Source organism: Coffea arabica, chromosome 8c, assembly GCF_036785885.1.
Source record: "Coffea arabica cultivar ET-39 chromosome 8c, Coffea Arabica ET-39 HiFi, whole genome shotgun sequence".
NCBI lineage: Eukaryota > Viridiplantae > Streptophyta > Magnoliopsida > Gentianales > Rubiaceae > Coffea > Coffea arabica.
The window spans coordinates 41,986,239-42,001,124 of record NC_092325.1 but is presented as its reverse complement, the minus strand read 5'-3'; the positions used below and the strand labels follow the sequence as shown (position 1 = coordinate 42,001,124).

The 14,886-nt window shown below is 36.7% G+C and overlaps 1 protein-coding gene across 1 annotated transcript; it reads right to left on the bottom strand.

Annotated features, from left to right (window-relative positions):
• Positions 1-636: 636 nt before the first annotated feature.
• LOC113706482 (plasma membrane ATPase 1) lies at positions 637-9,048 on the bottom strand. Its single transcript, XM_027228394.2, has 22 exons — positions 8,933-9,048; positions 8,205-8,309; positions 7,423-7,542; positions 7,200-7,298; positions 6,947-7,090; positions 6,716-6,850; positions 5,992-6,171; positions 5,540-5,746; positions 5,306-5,425; positions 4,683-4,802; positions 4,297-4,419; positions 3,838-3,942; positions 3,613-3,757; positions 3,221-3,385; positions 2,900-3,138; positions 2,774-2,806; positions 2,589-2,670; positions 2,286-2,446; positions 1,827-2,039; positions 1,468-1,650; positions 1,165-1,343; positions 637-970 (listed from the first exon to the last, which is right to left on the bottom strand). The coding sequence occupies exons 2-22, from the start codon at positions 8,262-8,264 to the stop codon at positions 877-879; spliced, it is 2,907 nt and encodes a 968-aa protein (XP_027084195.1). The 5' UTR covers positions 8,265-8,309; positions 8,933-9,048; the 3' UTR covers positions 637-876.
• Between the last annotated feature and the right edge of the window lie 5,838 nt (positions 9,049-14,886).

The window sequence follows — 14,886 nt, the reverse complement described above, 5'->3', positions numbered from 1 at the left end:
ACACCTGAAGTATATATTAATAAGTGTCCAATTAGACAGACCTTATGTGTATTACTGTGCTAAACACAAACTTCACCAAACGGTCCTAAGGAGCTTACTTGCAGTCATTGCTTTTGTCCAATCAGAAAACACAAGACATCATTGGTATAACTGTATATGAAGGGACGAAATTCAGCTTCCATGGTGTAAAGATCTACATCATATGCATATATATTGCTTTCAAGACTCACAAATATCTGCCCAAACTTGAATTCTTTAATCTTTTCGTGCCGTTTGCACTTGGTTGGCATAAGCTTGAACTCGAACATTAACCGAGCAAATTTGCATATAGCTCAATTGAACTCGATTTATTTGCAAGCCTACTTTTTCACATCTAAAGTTAACCCTTCCAAATGTGGAACATTTGAGAACCATGTTCCTTAAACCTTCTTCAAGCTCATTTGAACGTATTGCAGGTACATTTATTTTAATGACCTTTTTGAAGCACCGGCAAATTTAGAGGAAAAAAAAAAAGTGACAAGACATTTTTGTTGCCTAAATACACTGACTCGATTTCTTGCCTGCATTTGATAAAATCAGGAGTGACTGACCTGATATTGGAGAGAAAAACCACAAATCGACAACCTTGTGTGTAGATACTGAAATAAATGTAAAAGCTTTTATTTATAATTTTGTGCAAATGGGATCGCTTGGTGCACACTTATGATCATACAGTGATGGACGAGCGCAGAATTTCGTCTCAAGAATATCAAGCTAAGATAGAAATATTTTCTCTTCTGGGGTGGTAATTAGTGCATGCTTGTCTGGCAGCTTGTAACAAAGGAGGGAAATGAATAACAAAAGAGTTGCAGAAACCACCAATGGCATCAGTGGCTATCAGAGTGTGTAATGAGAATTGACATCTAAGTCTAATCCCCGTAGCTTTGCAAAGGATTCCACCTTGCCTTTCAATGTATGTAGTTCCCTCAACCTATTGAAAGAAGAAATGCAGACGAACTTCTTAGTATCCATTCTCATATATAGTGCAGGTTTTAGCTTTACTGCTCCTTCTGGGGCATTAGGTCTATGCAAGCAGGCATTTATGGGTTTGCAGAACGAGAATGAAAGCAAGCTGGTGGTCCGCACCCTACATCTTCAGTTTAAGAGGAAGAAATTAAGACTAACCTTGCAATCTCTGCACGTCTTCTTGCTTCTTCAGCCATGATGCTGATCTCCCTAAAATTATGCTTCTCGTTGAATGCTTTTGCTTCTGCAGATTGAAGCCCATGAAGGGTCCGCTGCTCAGCTGCCCATGCAGCCTCCCTAACTTCCTTTCCAAAATCCTTTTGTGTGGAAAATGCCATCTGGTGATCAGAGGAAGCATTATTACCATTAGTCACGCGATTGTAGAATGACCTCAATTGGAGAACAAAAAATGGTCTCATAGTAAATGATCTATATGGCATGAAAATTTTATCATTTACTCACCCTTTGACGTAATAGCAGATTCCAGGGTTTGCCACTGAGTGCATACCGAATGCCAAATTTGATAGGATCAAGCAGCAAGTAGCTGAGAATGTTATATAGCCAAATCACACCAGTCCAACCCCATCCAATCTTCCTGATTCCGCAAAATTTCGATGTGGCCACAGCAGACAGTATGGTTGCAAACTATCAAGATAATGCATTATTGAAGTCAAAGCCAAGCATATACTTTGTTTCAAACGACAAAGAGAACAATCTCGCCAATTCTCTACCAGATATCTAAAGAAAGGCCAAGGTACATCATGGAATTTTTGTTTATAGGTAAAATTGCCTCTATGTAGCAACTTCTGAACCATGCTTACCAATTGGGCAATGATAAATGCAGCAAGAAGAAGAAGACCGGGCCTTTCTGTGTATGACCATCCTCTGGAGCGCGTCACAAAGATCAAGGCTTGACTGATGGTGCTGACTTGAAGATAGACAGCAGAAGCTAGTTGTGCATTTAGGTGCTTCCTGGCATCCTCATTTGTGAGATTGTAAAGCCCTTTGTTGAAGTCAGTCACATGGAAATGTTTCTGACAGAAAGCAGACATTATTAGTTGAAATTGTCACCTCTTTTACTGGAACTGAAGTGTTGTTGAAATTGAACTGTATAAGATCGTAAGCACATTCTTCATTTCAGCGACCACATATACAGAGAATGCATTTGGTTATTCAACTCTCGAATGTGTGCACAAGTTAGCCATAGGCAGTAATGAATAAAAGTTTTCAATTTTTTTTTTCAGAACTCACTATGAACAATGAAGAAGATGTGCACTTACAGCAAAGAAGCTTGTTTCATATGTCACGTAGAAAAATATAAGAGTCATCAGTGCAAGGTAACTGCCAATTACAACGCCTGTTGCAAAAATTTCACTAAGCTTCCAGCTGTCGGGAAGTGGAGATGGCTTGACCCTGTCTTTTGATATAGTCATTATAGTACCTGGAGACAAAATGTGAGAACCAAGAAAGACATTAACAGGAGTAATAAGTACAAACTCATTGTCAATCTACTAACATTTTATATACTTCACAACCATATTAAATATTTCAGACTTACGAAACTCAAGATTTTTGTGCCTTACCATCATTGAGAATTGCAATTACAAGAACCATGAAAGGAGGAAAGTCAAATTTCCAGAATGCAGTGAGCAACATGAACCCCAACTGTTAAAAGAACAGAATAAACAACAGAAATGAGTATATTGATGGCATCTTTAAGCTTCACGTGCAGTTTAGGTACTGAAATAGGGAAACTGCATTAGCTTACCACAATACGGATTGTGATGGATACAGCATATATCTGGATAAAAGGAGAAGAGTTTCAGAACGTACATGTAATGAACTAACAACTTTTGGTCTACAGTAAGGCTGTAAATGAAGAGTATTATATTACAGTGTAATTCTTCATTCTCTGGAATATAGCTCGGCTTGTCAATACCGCACTGATAATAACACTCAGCCCAGGCTCAGTTAGAACTATATCTGACGCACTTCGTGCGGCATCCGTCGCATCTGCCACTGCAATCCCTATATCTGCTTTCTTCAGAGCAGGCGCATCATTCACCCCATCTCCTGTCATACCACAAATGTGTTTTCTGCCTTGCAATATCTTCACAATTTCATATTTGTGCTCTGCAGGGAATATAGGCAATGAATTCAGAAAGGAACTACAATATGAACATTATTGGTCTACCCAAGAATATAACTTAGTTACCAGGAAAAACACCAGCAAAGCCATCTGCTTTTTCTATGAGTTCGTCAATCGGCAGGGCTGCAACGGACTCATCCTTATGATCTCCAAGAAGGAAAGATGAGGGATACATGTTTGTACCCATCCCAAGGCGTCTCCCTGTTTCCTTAGCTATTGCTAATTGGTCACCTGAAAGATGTCACATACATATAAAGCACAGCAAGAATGAGAAGAAAAGGCAGCCACATAAAATCAGTTTACAGGAAGTCAAAAGAGCAAAAGAATAAGGCAAAAGATGACACAACTCTTGTCGGGAAAATTTCCAGACTCACATGATGACATTAGAAGCACGATTTAGTGTATAAACTTCATTGAAAAGGAAAAAGTTTATACAGAACAGATATAGCATGATTTACCTGTAATCATCTTGACACTAACTCCAAGATCTAAAGCTCTCCTGATTGTTTCTGCACTGTCATGGCGTGGTGGATCAAAAAGAGGGAGCAGGCCAACAAATTCCCATGGTCCACCAGGACTGTCTTTGGTGCCTTCAGGTACTTCCTGGAATTATTCAGATAAATTCACTTGTTATTCATCGGAAAAAGCATCAAAAAGACAATCCAAACTGATAGTTCCCTCACTTGTCGAGCAACTGCAAGGGACCGTAGCCCACGATCAGCAAATTTGTCAATGACCGAGTGCACTTTCTTTTCAATCTCAGATTTGTTCCGCGCAAGGTTGAGAATCTAAGAATCACATACGATTTGAGCATTAAAATCAAAATTTGTAGATATTAAATGCCGGTACTCTTTCTCTGCAATAAAAATACAGGACGCTGAACGTCCTTAGAGGCTGAGACATATCTCGATCACTATATATCCAATAGTGACATGGCTTTATCCTAGACCATTTCTTATTTCATTTCACTCATGCTTGTTGTGCTTGAGCAGGTTGCTGTATTGGTAGTTATACATTTTGTTCTAAGAGGTTAAAGGTACGTGAGTTTGAAGAATCTATCAGTAAGCCCTTGTAATTTAATGCTCAAATAGATGTTATTATATTGTATTATTAACAAAATCCTGTGCTTGAAGTTACTGTACCTGTTCTGGTGCACCTTTGCTCACTCTGTGCATTCTACCAGCGCCATCAGTGTAGGTAAGTGCTGTCCTTTTATCGGTTGGATTGAAAGGAAGGAAGTGAACTTCAGTGATCCCAGCTCGTGCCTTGCACATTCAGAGTCAACAATTAGAAATTTACCAACAAGAAGAGAGTATCTCAAACTTCTTCATTCAACAGAAAATTTCTCAATTACTAACTATTAAATAATCCAAGCTACTAAGAAATGCATCACACTTGGTATCTTCTCATACTTAAGAAAGAAAACCAAGCTCAGCAACCTGTGAGGGTATGTGTGTACTATTTTAATGCTGTGAAAAGTGGACAACATATAAGCTGCACTCTTGTTCTAGTTAATGTGAATTAATACCTCCTTAGGATCACCAAGCATTGAGACAATTGCAGTGTCAATAGCATCTTGATTCTCCAACCTTGAAGCTCTTGCTGCCATCAGAACAACTGTGTCTTTGTCCACGCCTTTGGCAAAAACCTGTGAAATGTCAAGAGACGGATTACTTGTTTTAAACAAATTTCTAAGTTATATTCTTGCATTTTTCTTTACCATAAAAAGCCAAGAAAATGGAAGTTCGACTTTTCTTGTGTTTCTTCAAGCTAGAAAAACCTAGTCAAACCATGGCTTCTAGTGGAGTTGGATACTCTGACTGCAAAGAATGGTTTTATAGGCCAATTCTCTATTCACTGTTCTTGTTGGACAAGAGCCAGTTTATGTAAATTTTTCAAACTCCTAATTTGTGACATACATGATGATCAGATAAAAGTCCTTTTTATCTCCTGTGATTGTGAGCACAGCGTCTCTCTTAGGTTGAGGGATGACTTACATTTCAGAATCTGGCACTTTCTTTGGGAAATAGATAAAAACACCTATAAATCCCGTGTAATGACTCCTGTATCTAAACTTGAACTCTGAAATGCTACGTCTTCTATCTATAATTTTGTCTAGGCAAAAGCAGATCAGAGAGGAAAATTTGTCACCTCAATCATATTTTTGTCCACTGTAAGTTTGTTCAGAGTTAGTGTGCCTGTTTTGTCACTGCATAGCACATCCATCCCAGCCATTTCCTCAATTGCTGTCATTCTTTTTGTTATTGCACCCTGAAACAATGTTGCATGCTTCATATTTGGGTCCTCAAAAATTCCTCATTGCCCAAGACCATGACTGGGAAAATAATTACTATAACCATGGCGAAGAGAAAAGATTGTACAAACCTGTTGTGACAAACGGTGGGAACCAATTGCCATGGTAACGGACAAAACTGTTGGCATGGCAATGGGAATACCACCAATCAGTAGAACAAGGAGATTGGCAATACCTTCGGTAGCCTTCCTATGTTGCATTGCAAACATGACAATAGTCTCAAATAGCAACCCCGTGACAATTGAGCATATACAGAAATTACCAATAGCCGTCAACACCTGAAGCAAGGAAAAGTATTACCTTCACTATTAGAAAGAATAATTAGATTTCACTTGCATGTTTACTCCTAGGCGAACCTCAGGACCATTAATACAACGCAACAGCAGTCGTTATAGCTGCATCATTTTCATAATGGAATCCATCCCAGTACAACCCCTATCGTCTAGCATATGTTCACTTGCCCTTAGAACTTGAGGTGCAAAAGAAAATTAGAAATCATATGAGAGGATGCATTTAAGCTTACTTTCTGAAAATGACCAACATTTGTAGTGCTTTCCACCAAATGAGCTGCCTTTCCAAAGAAAGTATGCAAACCAGTTGCAATAACAACAGCCTCAATTTCACCTTGCTTACATGTCGAACCTGAGTATATTACATCACCAGGATTCTTGGTAACAGGCAGGGATTCTCCTGTAAGAGCAGACTGAAAGCAGAAAAAAGTACTCAAAAACTGGGTTTTATAGATGCAAAATTGCTATTTTTATACCATGTTCGTTTTCCTTTTGCCACATTAATTGCAGTAGCATCATTTTGATTACAGAAACTCCATTGGCCATAATCAATTCACTAGAAACATTAAAAAATAACTGACACACTTGGGTGATCTTCTACTTCTTCCACGTGAATCTAGTTTTGGTTTTCTGCAATTGCAAAACGTGGATATTTGTGCATCTTGTTTGATTATACTGACAAAATTTCTACTGGGAAAAAGTGCAAGAAGAATAAAGAGATATTATCAATTGTAAAATAATAATTGAGGTTCAGAAAGTCAGTTAGAAAAGGAGAATGAGGAAGATGGCCCCATAAAGGTTTACATCCATTAGCTAGTTTGAAAATTTTAAGATTTGATATTTGCACAATTTTCTTCAGAGCTCTATTCTGTTTTACACAATAATGATGCAAACACTTGACAGTTAGTTTCATATGGCAAAATGTGTCAATTTCTACAGAGAACTAATATATAGCACCTGATCAATTTTCAATGGATCTCCTTGGAGTAGTCTTGCATCTGCAGGGATGATATCTCCTAGTTTTATGCTTATAATGTCTCCTGGAACCAGCACAGATGCATCTTCTTCATTCCATTTGCCATCCCGCAAAACCTAATGGACATATTTAGACATTGTCAAAAGACATGTAGTCCAAATAAAGAACTTGCTGAAGAAGTAACTGTGCCAAATACTTCTCCAGAAACTGACCTTAGCCTTTGGAGCCAATCGAGCCATAAGAGCTGCAGCTGCATTTCCAGCGTTATTTTCCTCCATAAAACTGATGGTTGAATTGATGAGAAGTAATATGAGAATGCCAACAAAGTCTTGGTAATCAACTTCTTTTTTCTTATCCTGCAACATGATATTTTATGGCAGCAATCAGGCATGATTTTCATGTAATGTGAGCTTCCACTAGATTGTTTTATGCACGTATAGTATGAGATCAGATGTAAAGAAGTACCTCACCACGTGGAACTGCAATAGCAATAATAGCTGCTGCTTCCATGACCCAAGAAAGAGGATTCCACATAAAGCCCAAAAACTTGAGTATTTTACTCTCCTTTACATAGGAAAGGTATGGACAAAGTCCCAAACAAAATTAAGAAAGCGAAATGCTGAATTTGAGGGATGTGCTGGGATAATCATAACAAGGGAGAAAGGTTAAAAATGCATAAACAACAGACCTTCTTCTCTTCAAGTTTATTGTAGCCAAACACACCCAAACGTGCTCGAACCTCATCAGAACTGAGACCCTCTTCGGTACATTTTAAATTTTCAAAGACTTCTTCAATAGGAATGTGTTCCTGTGATAATAGTTGATGATATAGATGATAAGATATGGGGATGAATGCCGAAACCCAGGAGCAACAATGATACCAAAGCGTAGGAACTGACTCTGTTGCCCGTCATTGATGTGTAGACATCATGAAAGTCACGATGATCCAGATTAATTATATTCATTCAAAGAGTGTCCTTTCACTTTGAGAAAGTCAAGGCAGGAAATCCATGAATGCAGTAACAAATGATCAATTCAGTGAAAATAGGCATATACCAGGCACTGTCCACATGCCGGCAGAAATAATTGATGAAACAAGCCAAGATGCATCACACTGATCCATCAAAGGGACACATTTGGGTGATCTTGATGAATAATACAGCTTACTGGAATTTTTGCACATGTTTATTTGCTGTTCAAGGGAAACTATATCACCTATCCAAGAAGATGGATGGCCCCTAGTTGTGAGCAGAAATGACCAATTTCTCTCATTCATTGATTCCTCTAAGAGTCTTCATTTCCATCTTGAGATGGGCATTTCATATGAAAAAGAGGACTTTTTCTAAAAGTGAATTGATTGTTCCCTAAGAAGACAGACATACAGTTACGACTCCTCGCATAGGAGATGTCATGTACGTACAATGCAGAACATTGTGAACCATGACAGAATGAGAGTTGACAAGTGCTTACCAAGTCAACAGTTTCTTTGCTAACAGCTTCCAAGGCTAATGTAGATTTCTCTGCATCCATTGCAGCTTCCCAGCTTCGATCTCCTCTGAATCACGGCTGGAATGTCTGTGCAGAAGAAAGTTTTACTAAATTGCCAAAAAAAAAAAAAAACTCAATACTGCCCTATAGCTTTTCCAGCTGTTTCCACTATGGGGCTGGTGATAAATGTCAGATAACGCTTTTGTTGCCCATTATACACAAATTTTGATATCCAGATTCTTTTCTACTTGAGTTTGAACAAAATTCAACACCTAAGGTGCATTAAAATCAATTGCATCGATGTCATGTAGGAAAATGATTGGTTTAGAGCTTAATGTTACCTTTTCAGGGGAAGATACTAAGCGAAAACCAGACCAGGTACCTCAAACTCCCTTTCTCTTATGTGCATTATAACCTTCATAAGTACCACCATTGTGCAGAAATATGCGGCAAAGTTGCTCAGAAGAATAAACACTACTATTTTTCTTCTATTTGAAACAGAGAAAGCCAGTTTGGTCAAAAATTTGAAACTTTTAATTAGGACAGGAAACAAGAACAAGGAGTAAAAATTGAGTTTGCATCATTTTCTAAACTGTATTTATTTTCGATTGCTGGGATGAAGTACGATGGTTTGCAAGTAGCATAATTCTAAAACATGAAAAGACAACAGAATTAGCATATTGGATAGTACAATGTAAGATCAACTGTACCTACAGAACTTCCAAGGTAGTTTTCATCAATTCAGAATGACTTTGCGATATTAGTAATAGCCAGGAGGAACCCTATTGTCCAGAGCTCAAAGAAAGAGAGAGCAGGCAACCATCAATGGTGTTCTTTAAGTAAATATACAAGTACATATCTAAGCCAACAAATCAAGTATTGACATTACAAGTTGTTTACATGCCAGCTTTTTGACAGAAACCAGAGATTGAAAAAGAACAAAAACTGAAACGGGACACTTCAGAAGAGGACAGAATCTTTCACTCTGAAGCTTCGCCAGCAGCATCAGCACAGATGAAGGACAATTTCCAAAGCCAGAAAAATAGCACGTTCCGTAACTTGTATACCAATATTTTGGATTTATTGTTCAGTACAGCACTAGAATTTGAGTTTCATGTACTTCTTTTTATTGAATGAATTTTGTTGTTGCATTGTCTCAAACGTGTTATACAACCAATGTGATTTCATGAAAGTCCAAACTTCAAGTAGCAGTCAAACAATGCTGTACAACTATCAACAGGTTAGCAACTGTGACTTCTCAAAATTGTACACACTCAAGTACTTTTGCTTGAAAAGGTTTATCAATTAGCTGCGCTTATCTTTGTTTTTGCTGTTAATATAATTCTTTTTCATAAAATGTAGCTGGACGAATCAGCCGTTTCACTTAAGCAGTAAGAGCCCCTTAAGGACAAGCATATTCTAAACCAATGTGGACGATAGTTCAATATCTTGTCCGTTGCATTTTTTTTTCAGTTGCATTTTGGCTCGAAAGCTTCCAAGTTCGATAATTGCAGTTGATCTGGTGAGATTTTTTGCCTGATACTTGAGGATACCTTAGAACAGATAGAATCATTCAGGTTTGATTCCCCTACCCCTGGTTATATCTATAAAAATAAAAAATAAAAACATCCTAAAAAATGTTGCGACTTGCAGAAAAATGTTTTATTGTCAGGAATCCGTGTTGATGTCCTAATTATATAGCCAAACAGATGATTAATTTAGATGACACAAACCCAAAAATAGAAAAATTTTAAAAAAGCTATCATTTGGTTTGGAGTTAAATCTTTTACTTATTAGGTTTCAAACTTCTTATTATAAGATAGTCCAATCTAAACTTGAACAGATGCTAAGTTTTACTCATTTGTTAGTGTTCATTGCAATGAGTGGTGGGCAACCTATTCTTTAGCCTTTCCCACTGAATTCTACCTGGAGATGGAAACAATGTTCTAAATTCTTATCCTGCAGCAAATTGGGGTGGGAAAATCTTTACTCTAGTTTTGTTCTTTTTTTTTTATTAATTTTTTCCTAACAAGGGAGCACTTAGATATGATTTAAGATGCTGAGAAGGGAGAATTTTTCTTTTTCTCCTTTTTCTAGGTTTGTCCTTAATCTCTTATCGCTTTTGCTGCCATTGTAGATAACAACTTGTAATCAAAGCATTTACGACATACTACTATGGCTAGCATTTTAAAATATGTACTAGGGGAGAGAGCAGTAAATTATTAACTTCGTAAAATCAAAAGAATTCTCCGTTGCTTTTGGCAGGCATCATATATAATTGGAGAAGATAAGTTAGACGTTATGACACTTTCGGAAATTAGTCCAATTATCACTGCCTAAAAGTGGTACACCGTTTGCAGAATTTCTGTACGCAATTGAATCCTGAAGAACAAAACATTGTAGACTGAAAAGGGTTTTGTCGAAAAGGATCAGTCAAGAATGTTGTGCAATTTCTTGTCCCATTTCCATCACCTCGATAAATCAAGGTTGAAATCCCAAAACATCACCATCAGGGATTCATAAAGTTTTAACAATGGTGAAAGAAATGGCATAAAAGATTACGTACGATAACTGCCAAATGGGGGATATTACATGCCTGGCTGGCTTTAGGGAAATTATCGAGGTAGTTCATTGGCTAATACGGGAAAACAAATAATTTTAAGATTCAATTGTACGTTTTCCGGCTATAGAACCACCTTACCTTAAGAACCAATTTGGCTTGGGACACGATATACCCTATTGTATGCGGATTGTTGTTCTCAATATTTGTGCAAGTTATTTGTAGTTTTGATCAGATGCACCCTTTTCGCATTCATCCCACCATTAATTGTCGGTTTCAATTGTAAGTTAGCAATATCAAAATAAAGAAAAATGGGACAAGGTCCTTTTTTTTGTTTTAGAATATAACAGAAGTCAATGTTAATAAACTATCGTTCAACACGCTTTAATTAACAAACAAAACTACACTAATGGCAGAAAATATATAAAACATTACACATGTGTGCGCCGTGTGTGATCTGTAAACCATCAGTTTTGACCAATTATATGATCTACTGCTATATATATATATATATATATATATATATATATATATATATCTATACATGTCGATTTCCTCACATCTACTATTCGTCTGATTCAAATTCAAATTTGATATTGAGATCTGACTAGAAAACACAAGAAATTCCAAATCTAACATATAGATCTGAAACAACTCTTAAATCTAAAAAAAATAACAAAAAACTAATCAAATCCCTCATTAAGATAGTTTAGAAGGGAAGAAAATTTCACTGGCAAATATTAGAAGGGAAAAAATTCTTGCTAGAATATCCTAAGAGATATTTTTATTAAACATAAAAGAAAAATAAAAGAAAAGGAAGGGAGACCCCAAAAAAAGTCATAAAATGATAGCTATGGAAGTGTAGCGTTGAGAATAGAGAGAGCAGAGCGAGTCCATTCTAACATGCAAAAGAACCCATTCTAACAACTAGACAGATTACGATTCATATATAACAGCTAGCTGATCTATGCTTCAAGTTATCTATTATTGTCCAAGTGCAAAAAAATGTAACATCCGTATTTGGGATTTGGCCAAACTACAGTACCATGTTCACATAATTCCCTCCCCCCCCCCCCCCCCGCCCCCGGGGCAATTAAAGATTAGATGAAGAAACTAGCTAGTCCTCACTAGTCACAAAATTGTGAACCAGTACAGACTCAATTTGGTTTGGAAAAAACCACATTTTGAACGAGTTTAGCTTAGATTAATCAAGTTTGAAACCATGCCTAAGCAAGGTATATATATATATGTATGTATATATTTCTGCATCACCATTCTTCCATGATGACAAGACTCGCACCACTTATTTTGGAGTATCATACATTCTCAACCAAAACTGACATTATCCATCAATCCCATTAATATCATCCATAACTGCATTTTCCTTCTCTAGAAACGAGGTGCGACTTGTACAAATACAAGTTTGACGTATATCCAGTTCCTCAGAAGACTCTGAGGTCTTTCAACTTTCTGAAACGACTTCAATTTTGACTTGATTATTGAACTCAACTCCCACCTATACATACACCAGAAGTTTGTCCGTGCATGTTTAATTAATTAGTACCCCACAAAAACAAGAATCTCGTAGCCTATCGGAAATTATGAGGAATGGGACAAGTCTTCCGGCATTCTATTTGTTCAATTGGCGCATAGTAATTATCATACAGTTAATTACATCGAAAGAAATTCAAAATTACACCAAAAATTAAAGGAATTTGTACTAAACGTGTCCCAATTTTTGGGTTAATAATATTAATTGGTTTGTTTGGATACCTTCTTATCTCAAATAAAATTTTGCTTGCATTATAAATATATTTTTCAACTCATTTTTTTAACATTTTCAATCACTCTTTTATCTCACGTACATCATATCATAAAAAGTATTATAATAATTATTTTAAATAATACTCTATCCAAACAAATCCGTTAATATTTACCTCACTCACTGAGGCCTTTGTGACACATCATACATGAATCTTTGACCAGTGACCAACAGGAGGAGTGTCAAGGGAGAGAGATATGGCCTATTCTATCCAGTTATTTGGCCTAGTCAAAGTAGGACAAGTCAACCAACAACAGCAAAATAGAGGTCAATATGTCAAATGTAAAGCATGGGACAAAACAATTATGACCTAACAGCAATAACGTTAAACCCGGGGGGCCAGCTGTCCTTTTTCTGGGTCGTGAGAGTAAGCAAAAGTCATATGCAATTTGCATTAGAAACCATGCACATGAAACTATCGATCACGACGTGGCAAGTTACATGGGAGCAGAGACCGTTGGAAAGAGGAAAAAGTCATATCCTGCATATTATGAAGATAATTGCTTGCCTTTTGAGCAAGCAAGAAAAAAAGTGTAAAGTGCAACTGCCTTTGACTATTATGATAAGAAAATCTCAAAGTTTTGATCGGATGGAAACTGGCTTTCAAACCTTCAATTAATTCATTCAAATGAATTGGTTACCAAAACGTACTCAGTCAAGACAGCAGCAAAATTATCCAGGGTCAAGGGCTGATAGTATAGCGATATCCGCTCTGCTGTAGTGCAGACTTGCTGCAGCTGTCTCCTGAAGTAATGGTGGGTAAATTGATTATTTTTCTATTCGGTCAACATTATACTGTAGAAAACAGGCATTGTTTATCCAGTTTGTGAATTTTGATGCTCTTTTCATTCATTCCAACTCGATAGGAGTTCCAACAATTTTGGGACCATCTTTTCTTCAAAACCCAACATTTGTCTCCAAGAAATCTTCAAATCTTGCATGCACTGTCAAAAATGACAATTACATAGGCCCCAAAATTTAGTTTTGTGTACTTAATTGTAATAATATCATGCACCTGTAAGTTCAAACCATAAAATTCACATACTCTATGCTTCACATCGATCAGGCTTCGGTAATGGACAAGGTATATGGACTTTCCATTTTCGAAGGGCTAGGTATACATATTAGAAAAGTAATAAACTACCTAGGATGGAATTTTTTACACAGAATCATTGAAAAAAAAAAACATCATTACGGTTTGAAGGAAGCATTATTCTCCGTTTTGAAAACTTCAATTTTCAACTCACTAGAATTCTTTCACTAAATGCAAACCCCAAAGGTCAAAGCAATTTGCAAATAAAGCACAATAACTGCCCATGGTTTATGGTCATTGACATGGAGCCTTGACCTTGAATGGCAACCTTAGGAGTTAGGACAATGCCATATGTGAGAATTGAAGCAGCTACAAAATGTTCCGGATACAAAAAGAAAGTTGCTAGTAGTCAAGTATATATATATGATCTACATGGTCCTACAAAAAATAGGTTTCTTGTGAGGACTAATTCATATTTGTGTAAAAATATCATGAACTAATATGAATGTGAATCTTTAGTAAAGAGTATAAACTTTTCTAATTGATCAAATCACAGAGAATCAAAACAGTAAAAACACACCCGCGGGGAAAGATTAGTACACTGCTGATGAAACCAAAGCTTTGAGGACTGGTCGTGCCTGATCCATTGGTTATTGGTCAGGTTCGAAGTCTTCAGAAGGGTAGAAGGAAAAGAAAAAGGAGTACTGAGACATGGGAATTGTTTTCTGTCAGCTAATACTCTAGTTAAGGACTCCTTTGTTTTGAGCTAAACTCACGATTCCTGTTCATATCTTTATTAATTTTCTTGAGCAACTCCAGTTTTTTTTTTTGCTATATTCTTTATTAGTTAGAAACCAATTACCCTTGACTTTGAACACCACCCGAATGACTTAAATGGTTGACGGAACTATATATTTTAGCTGCATGGACTGATGGAGGAGAAGACCCGTTCTTGCGATGCATGTGGCTTGTGCTATGTCGATTCCTGCAAGTACAAATGTATAGCGCAAATGATAAAGACAACCTTCTAAACCTTATGGTTCATGCCATCTGCTCTTCAAATTTGTAGCCCTACAACAAAAACATTAAGTTCTAAAGTAAATTCAAATAATTCTTTTCAAAATGTTACTTTATGACTATCGTTTCCAAGGAATTAGGTGCATTACTTTTGTTTTCATCTTATTAAATCAAGGGATTTTTTCTTTATAAATGAGAGAATTTAAATTCAAAATTTCTTCTACTTATAATC